The 21,270-nt window shown below is 34.2% G+C and overlaps 1 protein-coding gene across 1 annotated transcript; it reads right to left on the reverse strand.

Moving 5' to 3' along the window:
- Positions 1–316: 316 nt before the first annotated feature.
- LOC111509994 (odorant receptor 4-like) lies at positions 317–15,323 on the reverse strand. The gene is made up of 6 exons (XM_074177249.1): positions 15,031–15,323; positions 10,897–11,110; positions 5,103–5,202; positions 3,890–3,994; positions 3,680–3,835; positions 317–1,008 (listed from the first exon to the last, which is right to left on the reverse strand). Exons 1-6 carry the CDS (start codon positions 15,284–15,286, stop codon positions 958–960), a joined length of 882 nt encoding a protein of 293 aa, XP_074033350.1. The 5' UTR covers positions 15,287–15,323; the 3' UTR covers positions 317–957.
- Positions 15,324–21,270: the final 5,947 nt, after the last annotated feature.

Consider the following 21,270-nt stretch of genomic DNA (forward strand, 5'->3'; position numbering starts at 1 on the left):
TAAATAAACGGTTCATTTGCGATCTATCATTATATTGACAATAATGCACAAATCAATATATTGAACAACTGAATATGTGAACTTGCCTGGTCATGGAATGAATTTTTGAAAATTCTAAGTAGTACCTGTAAACTGCGAAGAATAAAAGGTCAAAGTCCTCTCCACAATTTATTATCACCCTCAGGCGTCAGAACAGTAAAACCATCAATCAGTACATGTTTTGAACCGATATAGGTTCATTATAAGCTAATTATTTAAAATTATACAATAAAAGAAGAACAACATAACAATAGTTGATGCAATGAAGTATTAAATACACACATGGAGAAGAAAATATTTTATACTGTAATAATATTGTTATGCTGTTCTTCTTTCATAGTATAATTTTAAATAATTAGCTGATGATGAATTTATATAGGTTCGAAATATGTACTGATTGATGGTTTTACCGTTCTAACATCTGAGGGTGATAATAAATTGTGGAGACGACTTTGAGTTTTTATTCTTCGCAAATCTACTGCACTCCACTTTGAGATGAAATCACAGGTTAACGTTATTAGTAATTTCCCAAATGCCCCTTGATATCTCTCTCCACTTACCAATGCACCTTTCATTATTTAAGATGACTTACGTTACTTTATAACTCGCCTAGAAGATGACACAGTGTGTCGAAACAGCTGTTAGCATCAAATGTTAGTGTTGTGTGTGTGTTCAACATTTCATAATACTCTAATTATTTTCAAGAATTGTCATTTTTCGTATCATCAGCAATAATACATTTTGCTGGGATGAGTAAAGCCATTAAAATTATTGAGAAAGTGATATCATAATCGCAGTGAATGTCATTGCAAGTGCATCTACCATTTTAAATTCTCTTCATTATTGTTGAAAGCGAATCAAAGTTGAACATTATTTTCATTAAACTACTTTTCGCCAGCTTCAGCGATGTTCTTCTATTTACTGGACACTTTTGAACAGAGCAAAGTAAGAGAAAGATCCTCGACATACCTGAAAAAGTGTACATTTTCTTCTCGATTATTAGATTCATGAATTTGTCAAATCAGTTTATAAAAAAAGTAATTGGTAATTTTCATTTTCCAATACGATAAAAATACAATTCTAGAATACTGAAAATGCATTGAACTCCCAAAAAAGTATTCATCGTCACAAAAACACCTACTGCCATAAAAAATATGAGGAGAAATAAGAGGTTTGGAGAAAAACAGATGAGTGATCGTTAGAGGTAGCTTTGAGTGTCTCATATTCAACCCAAATGAATGATTGCAATAATTTCCTAAAGAAACGTATTCAAGAAACACTTTGTTATGAGATTTCCACTGAAAAATTTTACAAAAACGCAACACGTGTTTCGCTATACAGACGTGTCTTTACTGTTATTGTATAGCGCTATGGCTTTTCTATAGCTATTGTATAGCGGGCTCATTAGTCACTCATCAGTGCAAGATAGTGGCCATCATCGAACTAAAGTCAATGATATTCCATAATTGAAAATCGGAATTCTTTCAGAGTATTTCATTCCTCTTCCTAAGTTGGAGCAAACAACAAAACGTCACTCCATCTAGTGGACGAAGTACTATCCAACTGCATACCCGTAATTTGCCCGCTTCCTCTGAATAAGGAAGAAAAACTTTCTTATTAGTCAGTGGGCTATGCTTGAAGATTGACAATAGTAGGTCGATGATGGCCACTATCTTGCACTGATGAGTGGCTAATGAGCCCGAAACCGGTCTGCAAGTGTGCTCATTCCAAAATTGGAAGTCGAATCTTTCAGTTGTATTGCCAATTGCATATGCAGGAAATTTTCTGTGGAGATTCCTGCACTGACGCCTGTCGGATGTAATCCAACGCCCTTCGTGGTATTAGCCAGGGAAGTAGTTGTTTTCTGATAGGCGTCAGTCCATTCAACCTACTGTGTAGGTATATTCGAGACTGGCTTGAACGTTTAAAGTTCATTTCTTTAGATTTGTTTACTGCTAATCTTCAAGCATAGCCCACTGACTAATAAGAAAGTTTTACTTACTTGTTCAGAGGAATCGGGCAAATTACGGATATGCAACTAGATGGAGTGACATTTTGTTGTTCGCTCCAACTTAGGAAGAGGAATGAAAAACTCTGAAAGAATTCCGATTTTCAATTATGGAATATCATTGACTTTAGGTCGATGATGGCCACAATCTTGCACTGATGAGTGGCTAATGAGCCCGAAACCGGTCTGCAAGTGTGCTGGTTCCAAAATTGAAGGTCGACTCTTTCAGTTGTATTGCCAATTGCATATGCAGGAATTTTCTGTGAAGATTCCTGCACTGATACCTGTCGGATATAATCCAACTCCCTTCGTGGTATTAGCCAGGGAAGTAGATGTTTTCTGATAGGCGTCAGTCCATTCAACCTACTGTGTAGGTATATTCGAGACTGGCTTGAACGTTCAAAGTTCATTTCGTTAGATTTGTTTACTGCCAATCTTCAACATAGCCCACTGACTAATAAGAAAGTTTTTATTCCTTATTCAGAGGAATCAGAAAAATTATGTATATGCAATTGATTAATACCTCGTCCACTAGTTGGAGTGACATTTTGTTGTTCGCTCCAACTTAGGAAGAGAAATGAAATACTCTGAAAAAGTTCCGATTTTCAATTATGGAATATCATTTACTTTAGGTCGATGATGGCCACAATCTTGCACTGATGAGTGGCTAATGAGCCCGAAACCGGTCTGCCCGTTTGTAAATTGAAGGTCGACTCTTTCAGTTGTATTCCTGCACTGATGCCTGTCGATTCCTGCACTGATGCCTGTCGGATATAATCCAACGCCGTTCGTGGTATTAGCCAAGGAAGTAGATGTTTTCTGATAGGCGTCAGTCCATTTAACCTACAGTGTAGATATATTCGAGACTGGCTTGAACGTTTGAAGTTCATTTCTTTAGATTTGTTTACTGGAAGTATTCAAGCACAGCCCACTGACTAATAACAAAATCCATATAATTGTCAGTCTGGAAGCCTTGAGCTTATTAATGGCTGATCCAAAATATCCTGTATGTTTTCTCTTCCTCACAAGCGTTCATAAACTTCGAAGGAAGCTACATACCAATTTTTGTTCCTTTAGATGCTACTGATTATGTATACTTTACTACTCTCAAAAACAATCAATTAGAAAACAGTTTTTGTAGGTTACCGAAAAATTTGAAATATTAGCTCTATGGGGTCGGAGAGGATTACCAGTGGGCGTTTGGAAAAACAGAAAACAACCGCTTTATTTTCGTTTTATGTTGTAGATGTGCAATAAAAAAGGATTTTTGAATATTCCAACAGGAGGATGAAGGCGCGTTCAAAAAACAAAACTATCTTTTCATCACTGTTTCTCCATGCCCTTAAATTTATGGTAGATGATTTAGTATTGGCATTGCACCCGTGCCAAGCCGGAGTGCGTCACTAGTAATTCATAAATAAAATGAAGGACAAGAATTGAACGTACTGGAAACCTTGGAAATCACCAGGGAGTTTGCAATTTACTTTTTCTCGAAATCTACCCAGAATTCCCAACATTTTCTAAATGAGTTCTGTGACTACCGTTATATAAAAAGCATTCCAACAAGTAATAGATCAGTAAAAAGTGTTTTTTATTACGTCTGTATCTCTCCTTGGCGTGATATGAACTTACCGCAACGAGTGTAGTGAGAGTAAGCGGAGTGAACTTGCCAATAGATAAATATACAGGGCGTTGCATGCGAATCATTGTCAGAATCAAAGAGCTCTTGAATCGTGGGCTGGAACTAAGCCAATCGCTTTCGTATAGTGATAATCGTATCAGCTCACTCTGTAAAGGAAGTAATAGGATTTTTTTCATTCACAGATATTTTCAAATACCCACGGCAGAGGTTATTTCATTCCCGAACCAACATATCAGAGAAAATTGGACCAGAACGCATAAAAAATATTCCATCTGTGCAAAAAATTCTGGAGACGTCATAGGAACCTGGAAGAAATAAAAGTCACTTGGGAGTATTTCTGTCAGATATCTTCATTTTGATGTATTCTCAAGTGTTTCAAGTCATATTTGGAGGATAGCTCCCAAATATGAAATAAGAAAGTAATAACTTAATTTGCTTTATTTTCAGGTAGCAACAATTATTGGGTTAGCCGGTGCGTGTGAAAATAATAGGTTTCAAAACACATATTGAGAAAATTTTCGTATTTTCCGGACTTGTTTCGTACTAATATTCAAAAGAATAACCTTCTTGTCTGACGAAACTAGCATGCATAATAATTGCATGATATTTTTACTCATTCAATAGTTTCTGTTTTTGTCAACCAAATATTCTGGCTAACTGTAAAAATTGCTTCAATTTTAAATGTTCTGTCTCACGAATGGGGAATGTTCCTCAATTTGGGTTATTACAGCAAAGGCAAGTTTGAGCAGAATAAAGTTGAGTTTAATTCATGAGTTTTTCAAATTCACTTCGAAAAGTATTCAAATTGATGTTTCAAATGTTGAGTTTTGATTTTTAAAGGGATTTGTTTCTAAGTCACATATTGGCAACAGCGCCTATATCAAGGTGAAATGATTTATACGTACCTAGATATTCTACTTTAAAAAAGGAAAATTATCTTTATAAATCAACAATTAAGGCAAAATATAAATTATAGTTCAATACCACCTCCACAAACCACATAAACAACAGTTGTTTGGATATTTATTTATATAAAGGAAGACAGGTTAGGTGCACAAAATGTCATATGTCACAGAATGTCTCGGAACTCGGAACATAAGTAAACAGAACAGCACGCCTCTGAAATATGTCATCTTTGTTTGTCTCATACAGGTAACAGATTCATTGTCATTTATTATCTATAACCGATGTTGCCAAATGGTGAAATAGAAACGGATCCCTTTAAATGTTGAATGCATTATTTCATTCCTCTTTTTTAAGTATTTTAATAATTTTTTAAAGGAAAAGGTTGAAATGATAAGTTTAAAATGCGTTGTTTTAGAGCTCTTTTATGAAAACTACTTGATTTTCGTCGGGAGAAACATTCCCCATTATTTGAAAACACAAACGCAATAATTCAATTATCATACTCACAGTGGATGCAACATATAAACAAGATGCAAAAATCAGTAATGACGCCAATGTTTGGCTTAGAGTTACGAAGGTAAACATATTTTCCAATTCGTCTCTTACTCTGAAAAAAAAATTGTATAGTAGATGAGGTTGGTAATGATTCATAATATAACATCATGCAAACTAATAGCTACAACAACATATGGATATCTGAAAATAGAACGTTTCTTTTTTTTCTCTTTCAGCCGACGACCTACCATCAGATAGGCTTCAAAAACAAATCATTTCACAAAATGGTATCATCGAATCATAACCATTGAGTCTGAAAAATTTGGGCCACTATCTATATTAAAATGTATATTCACGATAAGGAGTGCCAGCCTGGGCAAATCGGAAAACGTGAGAGATGCTGTACTGTATAAAAACGTTAATGAATCACTCTAGTTGTTACATCACGTACAGATTAATCTAAAGCACAGTGACAGAGGAGATTATCAGTACGCGCTGGATATCTGTTTAAAAATCTGTTTTTCCATTAATCAGTATAAACATGTGAATCAAAGTATTTAACTTCATTGTGTATGTAATAGTGGGTTTTTCCAACGTTCCTCCTGAGACTTGGACTAAGACCTAAGAGTTCAATTTTAACAAATCGACGAGAAGGTTTATGGAAACTCGACTAAAACTTATTACTGAGAACTATGTTCAGAAAGTTGGCCAGCATTCAATTATTAAGAGCTGAAATCAATAGGAAAAGGAGCATGCTGTTCATTGACCACAGAAATCTCAAAACTATTGTTTTACATTTGCGATGGAATTGGCTGATACTTGATGAAAATCCATAACGTATTCAAGTTACACTTTATTGTGAGATTTCCTCTGGGCAGTTTACAAAAGAAACGAGAAAGTGATGAATTTTTTTTTGTTTATATGGAGTTATTTTCAATAGTATAGTGCAGGGGTCTCCAAACTTTGAAGCCTTCGGGCCATAATGAGTTTTTCAGTTTGTTCCAAGGGCCAATTTCTGCCCTTAACTATATTTCTGGACTAGGATAGTCGCAAAGTGCGTGACCTCAACAAACTTACGCTTCTTATGCATTTCAATTATTATTGTGTATTGTGACACTTAACGACATCTAGTGGCGAGTAGTGGTACTATGTACTATCTTTTTCAGCTACCCGCTAGGTCTTAAGTTCTGGTTCTAGCTAGTGTATTCCGATTACCTCGAGATGGCAGTAATAATTGCATATAAAAAGGCTAGCAGCGCAACTGCGAGTTAGTCTGCGTAGGAAAGGCGAAGGAAGCGAAACTGTCTATTGTGAAATAAAGTAACACCCGTCAATAAAAGTATTTTGATTCGACTAATTGTTTTTATGTGTGATTTGTTAGTATGGAAAAGAAGCAAAAAATCGACAGTGAATGCAGAACGTTCCAAGAAAAATGGAACTTTCAGTATTTTGTGATTGAGTTCAGTAATAAGGCGCTATGTTTAATTTGTAATGAAACCATAGCTGTTCTCAAAGACTATAACATCAAACGACACTATGAATCGAAACATCTTCAAAGTTACTCCAAGTATACAGGAAGTTTGCGGAAGGAAAAATTTGAAGCTTTGAAACGCGGACTGAAATCGCAGCAATCTTTGTTTACTAAAGCGAATACTGAACAAGAGTCTGCAACTCGCGCCAGCTTTCGTGTGGCTCTTGAAATCGGAAAATGTGGCAAACCATTCACCGATGGAGAAATGATAAAAGAATGCTTGATTGCAGTAGCCGAAGAAATATGCCCCGAAAAGGTAAATTTATTTAAAAGTGTCAGTTTGTCAGCAAACACCGTGGCTTGGAGGGTGCAAGACATCGCAGAAAATATATCATCTCAACTGTCTGACAAAAATGGACATCATGAGTGGTTTTCTCTAGCATTGGATGAGTCAACGGATGTGTCAGATACTGCTCAGGTGTTGATTTTTATTTGCGGAGTAGATAAAAGCTATGAAGTGTATGAAGAATTTCTTGATATTGATAGTATTCACGGCACGACAACTGGGGCAGACATTTTCAAGGGAGTTGAAAATGCCATTAATAAAAAGAACCTTCGATGGAGAAATTTGAAATATATCAACTGATGGAGGCAAAAATATGTACGGTAAAAATAAAGGAGTGGTTGCACTTGTGTCAAAGGCTGTAGAAAATGATGGTGGTTCAAAACCATTAGTCTTACATTGTATCAATCATCAACAGTCCTTGTGCGGAAAATGTTTGGATGTGTCTGAAGTTCTAAAACCAGTTATATCAGTTGTTAACTTCATCGGATCCACTGGGCTGAATCACCGACAATTCCGCGAGTTTATTCAACAGATTGGAGAAAATGATTTTCCATGTCATACTGCCGTACGCTGGCTTAGTTGCGGAAAAGTCCTAAAGCGCTTTTTTGAACTTCGAGCAGAGATCGAATTTTTTTTAAATGAGAAGCAGCGCCCTTTTGTCGATTTAGGAAATAGTGAATGGATGTGGAAGTTAACCTTCTCTATGTCGATTTGACAAATCATATGAACGAACTGAATTTGAGATTGCAAGGAGAAAATCAGCTTCTCCCTGATTTATACACCAATATCAAATCCTTCAGGCAGAAAATAATACTATTTCAATTGCAATTACGTAGAAAATGTTCCACACATTTTGAAATATATGAAATATTCAGCCACATTACTGAGACTGAATTTCCCGTCAATTTTGCAATCGAAACTTTGAATGTTTTGAAGATAAATTTTGATACTCTTTTTTCAGATTTTGATGTCATTGCGAATGAATTTAAACTTTTTCAAAATCCTTTTGATTCTGACATGGAAAACCCTGGCTTCGGAAGTCCAAATGGAAATTATTGATTTACGGTGCAGTGATATGCTTAAGAACAAATATCAAAATTCATCTTTGTTGGAAATTTATAAGAGTTTTCCACTGGAACAATCCGATTATTTGCATAAATTTGCTCGTGGGTTGTTTTCTGTTTTTGGTACTACTTACTTGTCTGAGAAAACGTTTTCCAAGATGAAGTACACAAAGAATGTTTACAGATCTCAATTAACCGATGAGCATCTTAAATCTCTTTTGATAATTGGTTCAAGTAAAATTGATCCACAACTACAAAGTATTGTCGGTGGAAAATCACAATTACATAAATCTCATTAGTGTTTTTGTTTTACTGTGATTCATTTCAATTATTTGTTAGTTATTAATATGCTTAAACTCAGATACTTAAGTTGAGTTTTCTTTGTCATCATTTCTGTCGTTAAGTTTTACTTTGCAATTAAATAAAACCGAGTAATTATCATTCTGTGTTTTCTTCTTCAACTTATCACAACAATAGTAACAACAATTAGGTAATCATCGGCTGTCGCGGGCCAGATTGATGACAGTAAATCATTGGCTGTCGCGGGCCGGATTGATTACACTGGCGGGCCGGATTTGGCCCGCGGGCCGTAGTTTGGAGACCCCTGGTATAGTGAAATGTGAAATGAAGAGTTATTGTGGTTATATGAATACGTTCTTAGGTATAGTCTCAGTTATTATTTAGTTCGATATTGTAAACCTGCTATATAGTGACAGTGGCTTTCAAAAGTACAAAGAGCAGAAAAAAGTTGATAACTCCGGAATTCAGAAAATTTTAATTAATTCCGGAGATATTGAAAATACCGACGTTTAATTTCCATATAACGTTATTGGTGGATATTTCAGAAAATAAAAACACTTCCATGGATCGAAAAAAATCATCAACTATAAGTTTGTTGATAATAATAGGAATTTCTTAGGTTTTAAAACATCATTTGAAAAGCTCTAAATTGGTAGGATTTTTACTAATTTAATCGATTTTGTATCTCTTAAGCGGATTTGTACCAAAAGGATTCGCTAGCGACTAGTCTCGTTTTCGAAAACAGAAACATATTAGTTTCAGAAACAAATTAGTTCCACCAAACAGACAAAAACTAGTCTGAGTCGCGTGTTTTGTTGTGCCTTTTCTACTACACGAACAGTTTTCATTATGGCTTTTCTGGTTTTTTAATGGCCTGTTGTTTTTTTAATCATGTTTTATTGTCCAAAAGATTCTCACTGACAAAGCTAGTGAAACTTTATGTAGTCAATAATGTTGAAGTTTTTAAAAAATATTAAAATTATGATATTCAATGAACAATCATTATAGGGTTAAAAAAGGTACATATATAAATACACATAAATAAAACAATATATAAACCATTACAGATAATAAATAAATCATTACAGATAAGTAAACATCTGAAATACCAAGAGTCAAACTACATCATTGTGATATTCCTTTAAGTCATAGTAGGCTTTTTGCAGAAGTACACCTTTAATTAATCTTCTGAATTTTTATAAATTTGTTATTGCCCTATAGCCCATTGGAAGGTGGTTGTATATTTTCTTGACCTCATATATTAAAGGAAATCTTGTAATTGCTGATTTTGGGTTTGGCAAGAGTAAATTCTGACTTCCTTTCGTCTGGAAACGTCTGTCATTGTTTGCTGCTGAGTTGAAATATTTTTTGTGAATTAGGCAAACGGTTTCTAAAAGGAATAAAAAAGGTACATTTAAAATCTGTTTAAAATCTGTTTTTCCGTTAACCAGCTGTCGCACCCCTACGAACGACAACCCTCAGAAGTCGAAACTTGTGCGAGCTAAGGATTAACGAGGTCTTACCTTTTAACGTGTGATTCCTAACACGGGTTGGACGGTAGCAAGTGAAGATCGATCGTTCAGACTAGGGCTTGAACCACCGACCAACACGGCAGTCAATTCGAGTGAGTGAACAAAGCACCCACGCTGAACCGCTTGGCTACCGACTGACCTTTTCTGACTGATGAAAAGTGGTTTGTAGTGATCTGGTGATTTTGCCTTATATATGTATCTGACAGCCCTTTTTTGTAGAACGAATACTGCAAAAGCCCCAAAAGGGAATTCTATATCTCAAGTGCGACTCTATCAAGGAAAAATACACAGTTCTGGCTGAGGATTGATTGAGTTCGTTAGAATCAACTCGAACTCCCTAGCAGTTTCTTTCATAAATTTGTTATATTCTTATCAAATTTTAATTTATCATCTATAAATACCCTTAAAAACTTTGTGTAAAATCGAATTTTCCGAGTAAAAAAAGCGAGGGCAAAAAAAACAAGATACTGGATGAGATAATTATTAAGAAGACGAATAGATCATGAAACGGATAAAATTATGACAGATTGGATAGATGATGACATTGAAATGACTGGAGTGATCTTCGAAATTTATACCCATCTCAGATCAAAACTTCAAATAAAGTAATAATATCATACATTGAAACAACATTCAGTGAACTGAATAGTTGCTTATTGTTGTGGCTTACCGTTTCCACATAGCAAACCCTACAAAAACACACATACCCACAACACACCGAAACACTTCGATACTTCTGTATGGCGACGTGACATTTCGTTGTTGTCAAAAACAGTCGCACGTTACACAAAGTCGTCTAAATGTTTCTTATTTTCATCACTCGTTTTGTCGAAATCGACATAGTTGATGTTTTAGTGTGGTTTCATCCATTCGGTGAAAATTCGTCTTTAAGATTTTAGATTTTCCCATGTTGGCCTCCCTTATTTTGGACACTTTGTATATTTCAGTTCGAAAGATGAACTCTTAGTTCTGGTGTGTGAGAGAAGTGTTCTGAGTGGAATTGTTTCATCACTATGATAATTTTGGACAATATTCAATGATAGGTGTGTTCAATGAATTTCATCTTCTTCGACTGCAATTGGAAAATACTCACCCTAATAAAATTTTGAGATGTTGTGTGCAGTGGGTGAGCTGCCTGTACAGCTCACGTTCTAAAATGGGGTTATGTTTGTCGTGAAGAATTGTATAATTCTGTGGCAAATTGACAGCCATCAAACTTCTTGCTCTGATGGTTTTGAAGATATCGCAAATTATCAATAGTTGAGTTTTCAAACAATTCAAAAGCCCAAAAAATACTCCATCGTGACCTGAAAATTGAAGGTTTTTGTAAAAGTATTTGCATTTCTTATAGAAGAATAAACTTAAACCTTTGTAATCAATTTTATTGGAGTTTTTTTCCCAACAGCAAACCGTCATTTTAACACTTCGACACATGTTTCGATCACCAAGTGATCATCTTCAAGAAGTAGATTAAACTATTACGAATAAAGTTTGTTCTTCGTCTTGAAGATGATTACTTGGTGATCGAAACACGTGTCGAGGTATAAAAATCATTTGTCCGCTAGAACATTGTCTTCCATCTCGGAATTAAAATATTGAAATTCAAATGCCTAGATGTAATGAGACTCTTGCACAACATAGTTTAGCTTATTTGGGTCCTAAATTATATAATATCTCACCTAGAGATCTACAATTATTGAAATCACATTTAAACAAAAAAGCTGTTAAACATAAAATATTCAAAACGGATAGAAGGATCTTCAGCAAAATTATAAAGAATAAAATAATATAAATGATAAAATTGAAGAATAATAAATGTAACTGAATTTTTAGTACTACATTTGGACTACATTTGAAATTTCAGCACTAGGATGATATGACTTACCTGAACATGGCAACTAACTGATTGTGGAATTGAAAAAAACACTCAGACTCGATGAGTGTAAAATAAAGATTATACACTTATTGTGTGTATTATGAGTGTATAATGAAAATTATATACTCCTTCAGCGAGAGCAACTTTTTTTTTAATTTTGTGAGCCCGATTTTGTCATCTTATGTTGTAGATTTTAGCAAATAAACATTATTATTATTATTGATGAAGAAGCAGTTCTGAAATCTTTTTACCGGAAAGTTATCTCAGACCATCAATTGAAATCTGTTTGTCAGTGATCTTTTTTTAAGTAGCACCCAAGGCGTTCAATTTCATTCCTGACCATATGAAAGAAATAATGAACTTTAACATGTTTGAAAATAAGGTAAAACGATTCATTTACGAATCACCAAGAGCCAAATGTAATGAGATCGTCAAACCAGATTTCTCCAACTGATTCATTTTATTTTTAATCGCCTTTTTAATTTTTCATGCACGGTTTTAACTTTTATTTTCATAACTATTACTTACATTCCAAAATGTTTGTACTTATAAAATCTTCTTATTGATGTGTTTGCTTTTTTAATTTCTCTGTTATTCCTATATCTATTTTTTAAGCGTATTGCTTAAAAAATATATCACTGTTTCTCCATGCCCTTAAATTTATGGTAGATGAATTTATATTTAGTATTGGCATTGCACCCGTGCCAAGCCGGAGCGCGTCGCTAGTATTACATAAAGAAAATGAAGGACAAGAATTGAACGTACTGGAAACCTTGGAAATCACCAAGGAGTTTGCAATTTACTTTTTCTCGAACTCTACCCAGAATTCCCAATATTTTCTAAATGAGTTCTGTGACTACCGTTATATAAAAAGCATTTCAACAAGTAATAGATCAGTAAAAAGTGTTTTTTATTACGTCTGTATCTCTCCTCGGCGTGATATGAACTTACCGCAACGAGTGTAGTGAGAGTAAGTGGAGTGAATTTGCCAATAGATAAATATACAGGCTGTTGCATGCGAATCATTGTCAGAATCAAAGAGCTCTTGAATCGTGGGTTTTTGTTAAAGTATTCGCATTTCTTATAGAAGAATCAACTTAAACCTTTGTAAATCAATTTTATCCGTGTATTTGACCGAATATTTATTAGGTAGTTGAGTAAAGTACTTTTTTCTCGAAACAGGTGAGTACTCACTTATCGAGTATGTATTATCTATGCATAAAAAAATATTTACTGCATAAATGTTCTCATTATTGTGTTTGCTTTTTATTATACACTGTCATTTCCATATATATTTTTTAAGTGTGATGCATTTTTTCGCAATATTCTTGTATTGGATTGAATATATTTGTCTTTTTATGTAGCTGAATAAAGTAATTTTATTTCGAAACAAGTGATTGCTCACTTATCGAGTAGGTATCATTCATGCAAAAAAATTGTATTTGCTGTATACATTCTGTCTCTCTTTTCATTGATAAATTATATTATTATTATTACATTGAAAACTTTGGTAGTACCTAGTTGGGAATGAAACAGTCAATAAAAAAAAGTCTTCGAAGGAAAATATAATAGGAACAGACGACCTGAGGCTTTGTTGAATCTTCTTGGTCGGCTGAAGACAAAAGGAATCCACTATCAGCAGCAGGGATTTATCGCATACCGTGCACTTGTGGGAAGGTATACATCGGAACCACCAAAAGATTCATGGGAACAAAACTGAATGAGCATGAAAGAAGCTGCAGGTCAGGCCAAACAGACAAGTCAGCTGTGGCAGAACACGCACTCAGTGAAAACACACGGATAACAGAAAAGAAGAAGCTGGGATCTTCAATCGAATGTGGAATCCCATTCAAAGAAATTCAAGAATAGCAAATAGTATGAAGGCAGTTAGAAAATAGTCAACAAATTTTATTGAGTATAATTTGCCAAATCCAGATATTGAATTAATATAAACACACTTACTAAGTCAGATACAGGTAATAGCACCCCAAACTACCTGGCGAGTCAACATAAATACGGTTGATCCAATGTGATGGTGGAACAGACTTCAGCTAGAAGACAGCAAGAGCCTCACAAGGAAGAGAAGCCAACACAACCAGTACTTATACTTCCCTACATCAGAGGATTGTCGGAAAGGTTAGGAAGAATTGGGTATAACATCAGAACCTGCTTCAGATCTGGGAACACTATCCGTAGCAGCCTCACGAAAACCAGGCCACCAAACGCGTATTGCGATTACAAAAATTGCATTTACCGGTTACCCTGCGAGTGCGGAGAATCATACATCGGTGAAACTGAGAGGCCATTGAAAGTTCGCATTGCCGAAGACAAGAAACACACACAGCGAGGAGAAACTAGCACATCAGAAATAGCAGAGCATGTTTGGACTCATCATTATAATATCAAGTGGGCTTAAGCTGAAATCATCCACAAAGAGGAACACTGGTTGCGTTGTTGTCCAACAACGCATTTAGTTAAGTTAGCGTAGAGCTACGCAACATATAGAAACCTCTAATCAAGCGGAACACGACCAACTACCACAAACGGTTACTTCCTGCTAAAACCGATGAAGCGGAGAGAGGGAAGAGAGGATAGGTGAGGAATAAGTCCAGTTATCACCCCGAGACGATTGTGGATACCAACAGTCGAAACGTCGAGAAGTAACTTGGTTTGGAACCTTTCAATTTTTGCTTTTCAGTTCTTGTTAATAATTTTTTCAACTTTCATCTTGTGTTAATATTTAAATTGTTTTATTTTTTGGTTGTTGCTTGTATTTTATTTCATTGTAATTTCAGCTCTCTTCGCTTAATTCAATTGTTATTTTTCAGCTAACTTTAACTTTTAACTTTTTACTGTTTTAACTTTTTACATATCCTTTCAAGGATTTCAAATCAATTTATATCATATTAGACAATGGAAGTCCGAACTAATGAAATGGAAAAACATAAATACGGGTTACGCAGCCGTAATATCCAGTCATATTAACTCAGGATATAACTTCTAAGTAGGTTAGCTACTCGCGTCAGCGAAACGTCGGGAACGGTCTTCAAACCCGGAAAATAGTGTTCAAGCATGTTATTGAAACTGAGAGATAGAAATAAAGTGTTGAAAATTGAGAGGGAAGATTTCAAACTGAATTTTTGTCATAAAAACTGAAAAAAAGATAAAAAATATATCCAAGACGACAAAATAGGGAAAACAGATATTTCAAATATTTCACTAATTTGAGACTCTCTACAGGTCTTTTTAATAGATTTCAAGTTAATTCTACTTCCAAATATTCAGTTTTCATAGACAAAAAAATTGGACATTTATAATACATTCTGTTAACATTGTTTTTAACAAACTTACAAGCAATAACCCAAGCAAATACGCCTAGTCCAACATCCATAAATGCAAATGCAACACCACATTTTGATTTCGTTTCAGTGGAGAAAGGAATATGAAGATAATACGGCATGTAATCGTAACAAGTTTTGTTTGTTCCAATAAAAGTGTCTCCTTTCACTTCCTTGTTAATAGTTATGATAGATGATATATGAGCGGATACTCCCACAAAAGTGTACAAAACGAATACCTGAAATATATTTATTGAGAGAAAGTACATTTCACAGTTCTAAAAATATAAAACAGTCAATTTTGCAAAAAACATCCGTGACAAATTAATCTATCGTTTTCCAAAATGTATTCATTCAACTCATGTACACCTACTTTCAGCATTCACCACAGAAATATAATAATAATAAATATAATAATAATATTATAGAATATAATAACAATTTAATTTCTGAAACTAGATTGATCACCTAAAAAAATAAAAATCGTCTTGAATTCCACTGAGAAAACACCAATGAAATTTGAAAAAACTATTTTCATCATCACACTTTCAAACTGTCCATTCAAAAACATGATTCAAATTTACAGGGTGTCTATTAAACATGCGGCAAAAACTTAAGGGACTATTCCTTGGCCTATTTTAGGGATATTTTGTCCCTTGATGATTTTTGATTGGGCGTTTTGTTTCGAAGATACGGGGCGAAAAAGAATTTCGACATTAACAATTTTGGTAATTTCAAAATTATTAACGAAGCCAAAATGGAAGTATAGCTTACTTCACTTGATCTACCAAGTTATAAAAATCTAACATCTCTGTTGGTACCCATCAACAACATTCCGATTACTACAAACGGATGAAGACATTCAATTTGAATAGAATGTTTCGTAAGTGATCCTGGTGTTTTTGAAAGAGTTCGTGAGTCGATGAGGAGAAGAGGAGAAGATTAAGAAGATTAAGAAACATGACATGTAATTTTTAGTAATGAATTGTTATTGTCGAATTTTTTTTCGTTCCGTATCTTAGAAACAAAGCATCCTATCTCAAATCATCAAAGGACAAAATACCCTTAGAATAGTTCATGGAATAGACCTTTAAATTTTTATCGCATGTTTAATAAACACCCTATAAAGATTTCAAGAGTATAATAAGAAATGCCAATATATTTGTGAATCATTTTGGTATACTAATGACTACAAAGTTCAGTGAATTGTGTATTGTAGAGAAAATACTAATTGAGAAAGGTTAATTGATTAACTTATTAATAATATTAATGAAACGAATGTAAAAGTTAAATGGGATTGTGCTAAATACCACTAATATTCGAAACTGCAGACGAGACAATTGAAATGTTGAAAAAAATGAATTATATAAAGTATTGTGGTAAATTAATGAATTAACTGTCTTGAACAAATTTATTTCCAACAATATTTCAATAATGACAAACTATTTTATATATTACAACACTTAGCAACTAACGCGTAATTTATTTCCACTATTTGATTGCTTGTTTAGCCGCTCGATTCATTTTCTGAACTGCCCTCTTGGGTCGGGAAGACGGGCTTATATCGGTAAAGGTCCTTTTGAGAATTCTGTAGACGGTTCGGTACTGGACTAGAATTTTACCGGCGGTTCCAGACTGCATTCTTTCGAGGTGAGGCCATGCATTTGTTCGTAAAGTCAGCTGGCGTATCGTTCAGGGACGGCTTCATATTCCTTACAGTATAATAAGATGACTCAATTTCATTGAAAAATGACCATTTTATTTAACAATAAACTTTTTTTCTCTTTCTCTCTAAATATCAAAGCGTCCACTAGCTCATAACGGTTGAAGCTGCTTTCCGTTATCACTAAATGTAGTGGAAGGTAATTGCTAAATTTGATGGCAAACTAGAAAATGAACTGCCCCGAAACATAATCAGTCCGAAATGGAGACCTTGCCAAATCATATAAAGAAGAAATATCATACCAGTTCAGTAACCAGAAACCCAACTCGAATCATGCACATGGTTCATGTAATCTTGAATCATGTAATCTTGAATACAATTAGAACTGCCAAAGTTATGATTGATACAATTGAAAGAGTAAACAAAAAACTTTGAATGGATATCTACTTACTGCTTTTTATTCTCTTATGCATTTTGAGTATCAAATATACTTTTCTGGAGATAGAGAAGATATATTTCATAGGACTCGAAAATCAGAAGTTAATTTTGTATTGAGTGTCTATAGAGCCATTTTATAATGTTGGAAATCATACTCAAATAAGATACGCCGATATTTGAGAGAGCTTCAGCAATCAATCAGAATGAAAGTGTTGACTTCTGTAGGTGGGTGAAGCTGATATTGAAAAATTTAATCAGCCTATAAAGGGACGCCATATGTTCACAGAAGGAAGTTTCTTTTAAATACGAAGCATCATGTACCATCCACTTGGAGTTTTGTCAAAACTACCACATTATTGTGTCGAAGCTCTTTACCAAGTTTGTTTACCATGCTCTGCAGGATGAATTGTTCTACAGAACTGATACTACAGAGCAATTGGTGGTAGATTTGGACGTGGTGGAGCTGATATTAGAGCACTTGAATGCAGGTAGCCAGATTTCATTGAAAATGTTTCGGTTTTCTGAATTTCTATCAACTCCTTGTATAGTCTTGGATAGTTACTCTGAGTACTGTAGATGATATGGAATCACTTTCTGGGGTGCATATACTGTGTCAACATTACCATCAATTTTAGTTATACGTAAAAAGCTGTACGGTTTCTGAGTAAAGCAAAACCACGAGATTCTTGCAGACCATTGCTTACGGGAAAGAAAATCCTCACTGTAATATCGATTTTTATTATTGAAACTATATGTCTCATAGTGAAACATCAAAATCGGTTTTCAATAATCGCAAACTTCACTCCAAAAACAATTTCAACTTGCCCATTTCAAAATATTCCTATATTATAGACTTTCATTTATAGTGGGTTGGAAATATTCAATCACCTTTCATCGTATCTAAAAGGCGCATGCCGAAACAGGAACTTCAGGGAAGTTTGGAAGGATTATTTTTGTGAGAGAGACTATTATAATTCATCGGAGTACTATCAAGATACTTTTGAATTCGACTTGTGTCTGACTTTCAATATATTTCATGTTCTCGACATTGAAAATTTAAAAAAATATATACTTACTGGCTATTTTCGTAAAAGTGGTGTACTGGGCTATGAACATACAAATTAAAGTTAATTAATACAGTTTATTGTATGATTTTCACGTGTTGCGGTTTATGTAAAATAATTCATAGTAAAAATCATTCAACCTTTTGTTGTTATATGTGCTTATGTTCAATAATTACTTGAAATTTTATACAGGAAACTCCCAATGTATACCGGGTGTCCCACATTTTATGTGACAGACAATATCTGGTTTGATGAAGGAGATACACAAAAATGTTTCATACAAAAGTTTTAGGAGTTCATGAGAGCTATATTTTGATATAATTTTTAAATATACAGGGTGTTTGGTGTAGGTGCTACAGACCAAAATTCCATTTTTTAAAATAGAACGCCCTATATATCATTACATATTCAGATGCTACGTTAAATTCTGATATCATTTCATGTTTGGTTTTTGAAATTTGGTAACGGCGTTGTTGAGTTATTGCACTTTTCCTTAAATATAAAGTTTCAAAAAAACTTATTTACTCGTACACGAATCCAGTCTAAGTATATCTTTTATTAAATTGAACTAGACTACTACTGAATACAAACCATTATTCTCACCTCTACGATACGATATCGATATCAGTTGAATATAATATTGAAATTCTTGAGAATGTGACTAACTTGAGGGTGAATTGCTTTATATTGCACGATTTCATCAAGTAGCTTATGCTTGTTGATGCCATAGTAACAAATGTTGTTGAATTGTATCTACTTGTCAGTTCGATTCAGTGATTCTTTGCAAAACAGTAACTGTGTTCTTTGTGCGAAAACTCCAGTATGCCTTTCGCGTTTAGTCCAAGTGATTGCATTGATATGTTATTAATTTTTGGGGAATGTCAGAAAAACTGCCGTCAAGCACAACGTCTATACCAAGAACGTTTTCCAGACAGACCCATTTCGTCACGAATGACTTTTTCGAGTGTTGTAGAAAAATTGCGAACTGGGTCATTTCCTTCTACTATAAAGCATCGTCATCATACAAGATCTGTTAGAACTGAAGATTTAGAGATCAATGTGTTGGCTTATATTATTATTCATCCACATGTTTCTATCCGTACTCTTGCAGAAGAAGTCGGTGTGAGTAAATCTAATGTACAGAGAATTCTGAAAGAACATAAATACCACCCATTTGTTACAGGTTGTTACTGGATATCTGGATAGAACGTACCCAAATAGATGGATTGGTAATAAGGGTCCAATTCGGTGGCCGGCTCGTTCCCCAGATTTATCACCGCTTGATTTTTTCCTATGGGGTTATTTAAAAGATATTGTTTTCACTACTCCCCCTTTGAATGTGGATGATCTGAAAATTAAAATTCGACTAGCGTGCAGTGATATTACGCCTGATATTATAAGAGCGACTTGTACGAGAGAAGTGATTCGACGTTTCGAAGCCTGTATAATATCTAATGGGCATCACTTTGAACAATTTTTATGACTTATTTCTAGGTACCTACCATTCTTATGAAATGATTTATCAAGTTATATTATTTACATTGTTATTGATTAAAGATTTATTTTCGAATACACCTCTTTCAATTTCGCAATTGTTTCATATTCAAAATGATTCCTGACTGAATTCCACAACTCAAAATTGAAACCATTACTTCGAACACCCAAAATTTTGACTAATTTTCATGTGATCTGATGCAGAGAGAATAATTGTATGAGATATTTAAAAAAATAATAGTCGTTCTCAAGACTTTACATTTTAAGCAATAACTCAACAACGCCGTAACCGAATTTCAAAAACCAAACATGAAATGATATCAGAATTCAACGTAGCATCTGAATATGTAATGATATACAGGGCGTTCTATTTTAAAAAATGGAATTTTGGTCTGTAGCACCTACACCAAACACCCTGTATATTTAAAAATTATATCAAAATATAGCTCTCATGAATTCCTAAAACTTTTGTATGGAACATTTTTGTGTATTTTTGGGAAAGAAAGTTTTTGGCTTTCTACTACTCCATCTGATACAAAAAAATGGATGAGAGAATCTTCCAAAGAAAGTAGAACTCATGTGAATGATATCTTATTCTTATTTCTCAACAAATGTTCGATATACAAACTGAATAGAGAAAAGTATCTTCTGTATAATTCAGTGTTCATGTAGAAGTATTTGTTTCGAAAGAATTTTTTTCTTTCGTGTAATTCAATGTTTATATGAAAGTAGCTGTTTCAGGAGGACTTTCTTTCAGTTTGTGTCTGGAAGTTACTTCTTTGCATGATCTACACATCCATGTATATAGTTACTTATTTTCAAATTGATTACTTCCTTCCTTTCTTTGGAAGATTCTCTCATCCATTTTTTTGTATCAGATGGAGTAGTAGAAAGCCAAAAACTTTCTTTCCCAAAAATTAATCACTCCTAAAAATATAACCCATTCAAATCAAATTTTTGTGTATCTCCTTCAACAAACTAGATATTGCCTGTCACATAATGTTCTTTGAGAACATTACTCAAATAGTAATTACCTGACTGAGTCGTGGTACCTAATATGTATACTTTTGTTTTTTAATTATTTTAACCAAGCTTCGTCAATAAGATATGAATCTTCAGACAATGAAGCATATTTTGACTTTGACTTGAGTCTGTTCAAACGCAATAAAGTTAGTACATGTGACAATTTCTCTTGCGTTGAGAGTGGCGGATACTAACACTTCCCTTCTTGGTTTCAATGTAGATTTATACACAGCTACAAGGGACCCGGTTAACCCCCGATGTTACTGAAGAGTCTTTGGGATCTTTAGCTGACACTCTCTGACGGTTTTCGGCCATGAATATTTACATTCTAGACTATTGCCCTACTCATGAAATCTGATGAATCGAGGCAAAGTTTTTTGAGTATGATATGGTATCCCTACTGAAGTCTCGAAACTTCCATAAAATTTTGATATTAGATGGCTCATAGAACCGAAATGTACAATAAAAATAGAAGAACTACAATGCAATTATGTGGAGTGATCAAAAAATGATAAAATAAAACTCCATTCTTCCTTATATACCACCAGAAATTGGAGCGTAACTGGGATTT

The sequence above is a fragment of the Leptinotarsa decemlineata genome, unplaced genomic scaffold (assembly GCF_025532065.1).
Source record: "Leptinotarsa decemlineata unplaced genomic scaffold, Ldec_3_MD MMD2_tig00002974_RagTag_RagTag, whole genome shotgun sequence".
Taxonomy (NCBI): domain Eukaryota; kingdom Metazoa; phylum Arthropoda; class Insecta; order Coleoptera; family Chrysomelidae; genus Leptinotarsa; species Leptinotarsa decemlineata.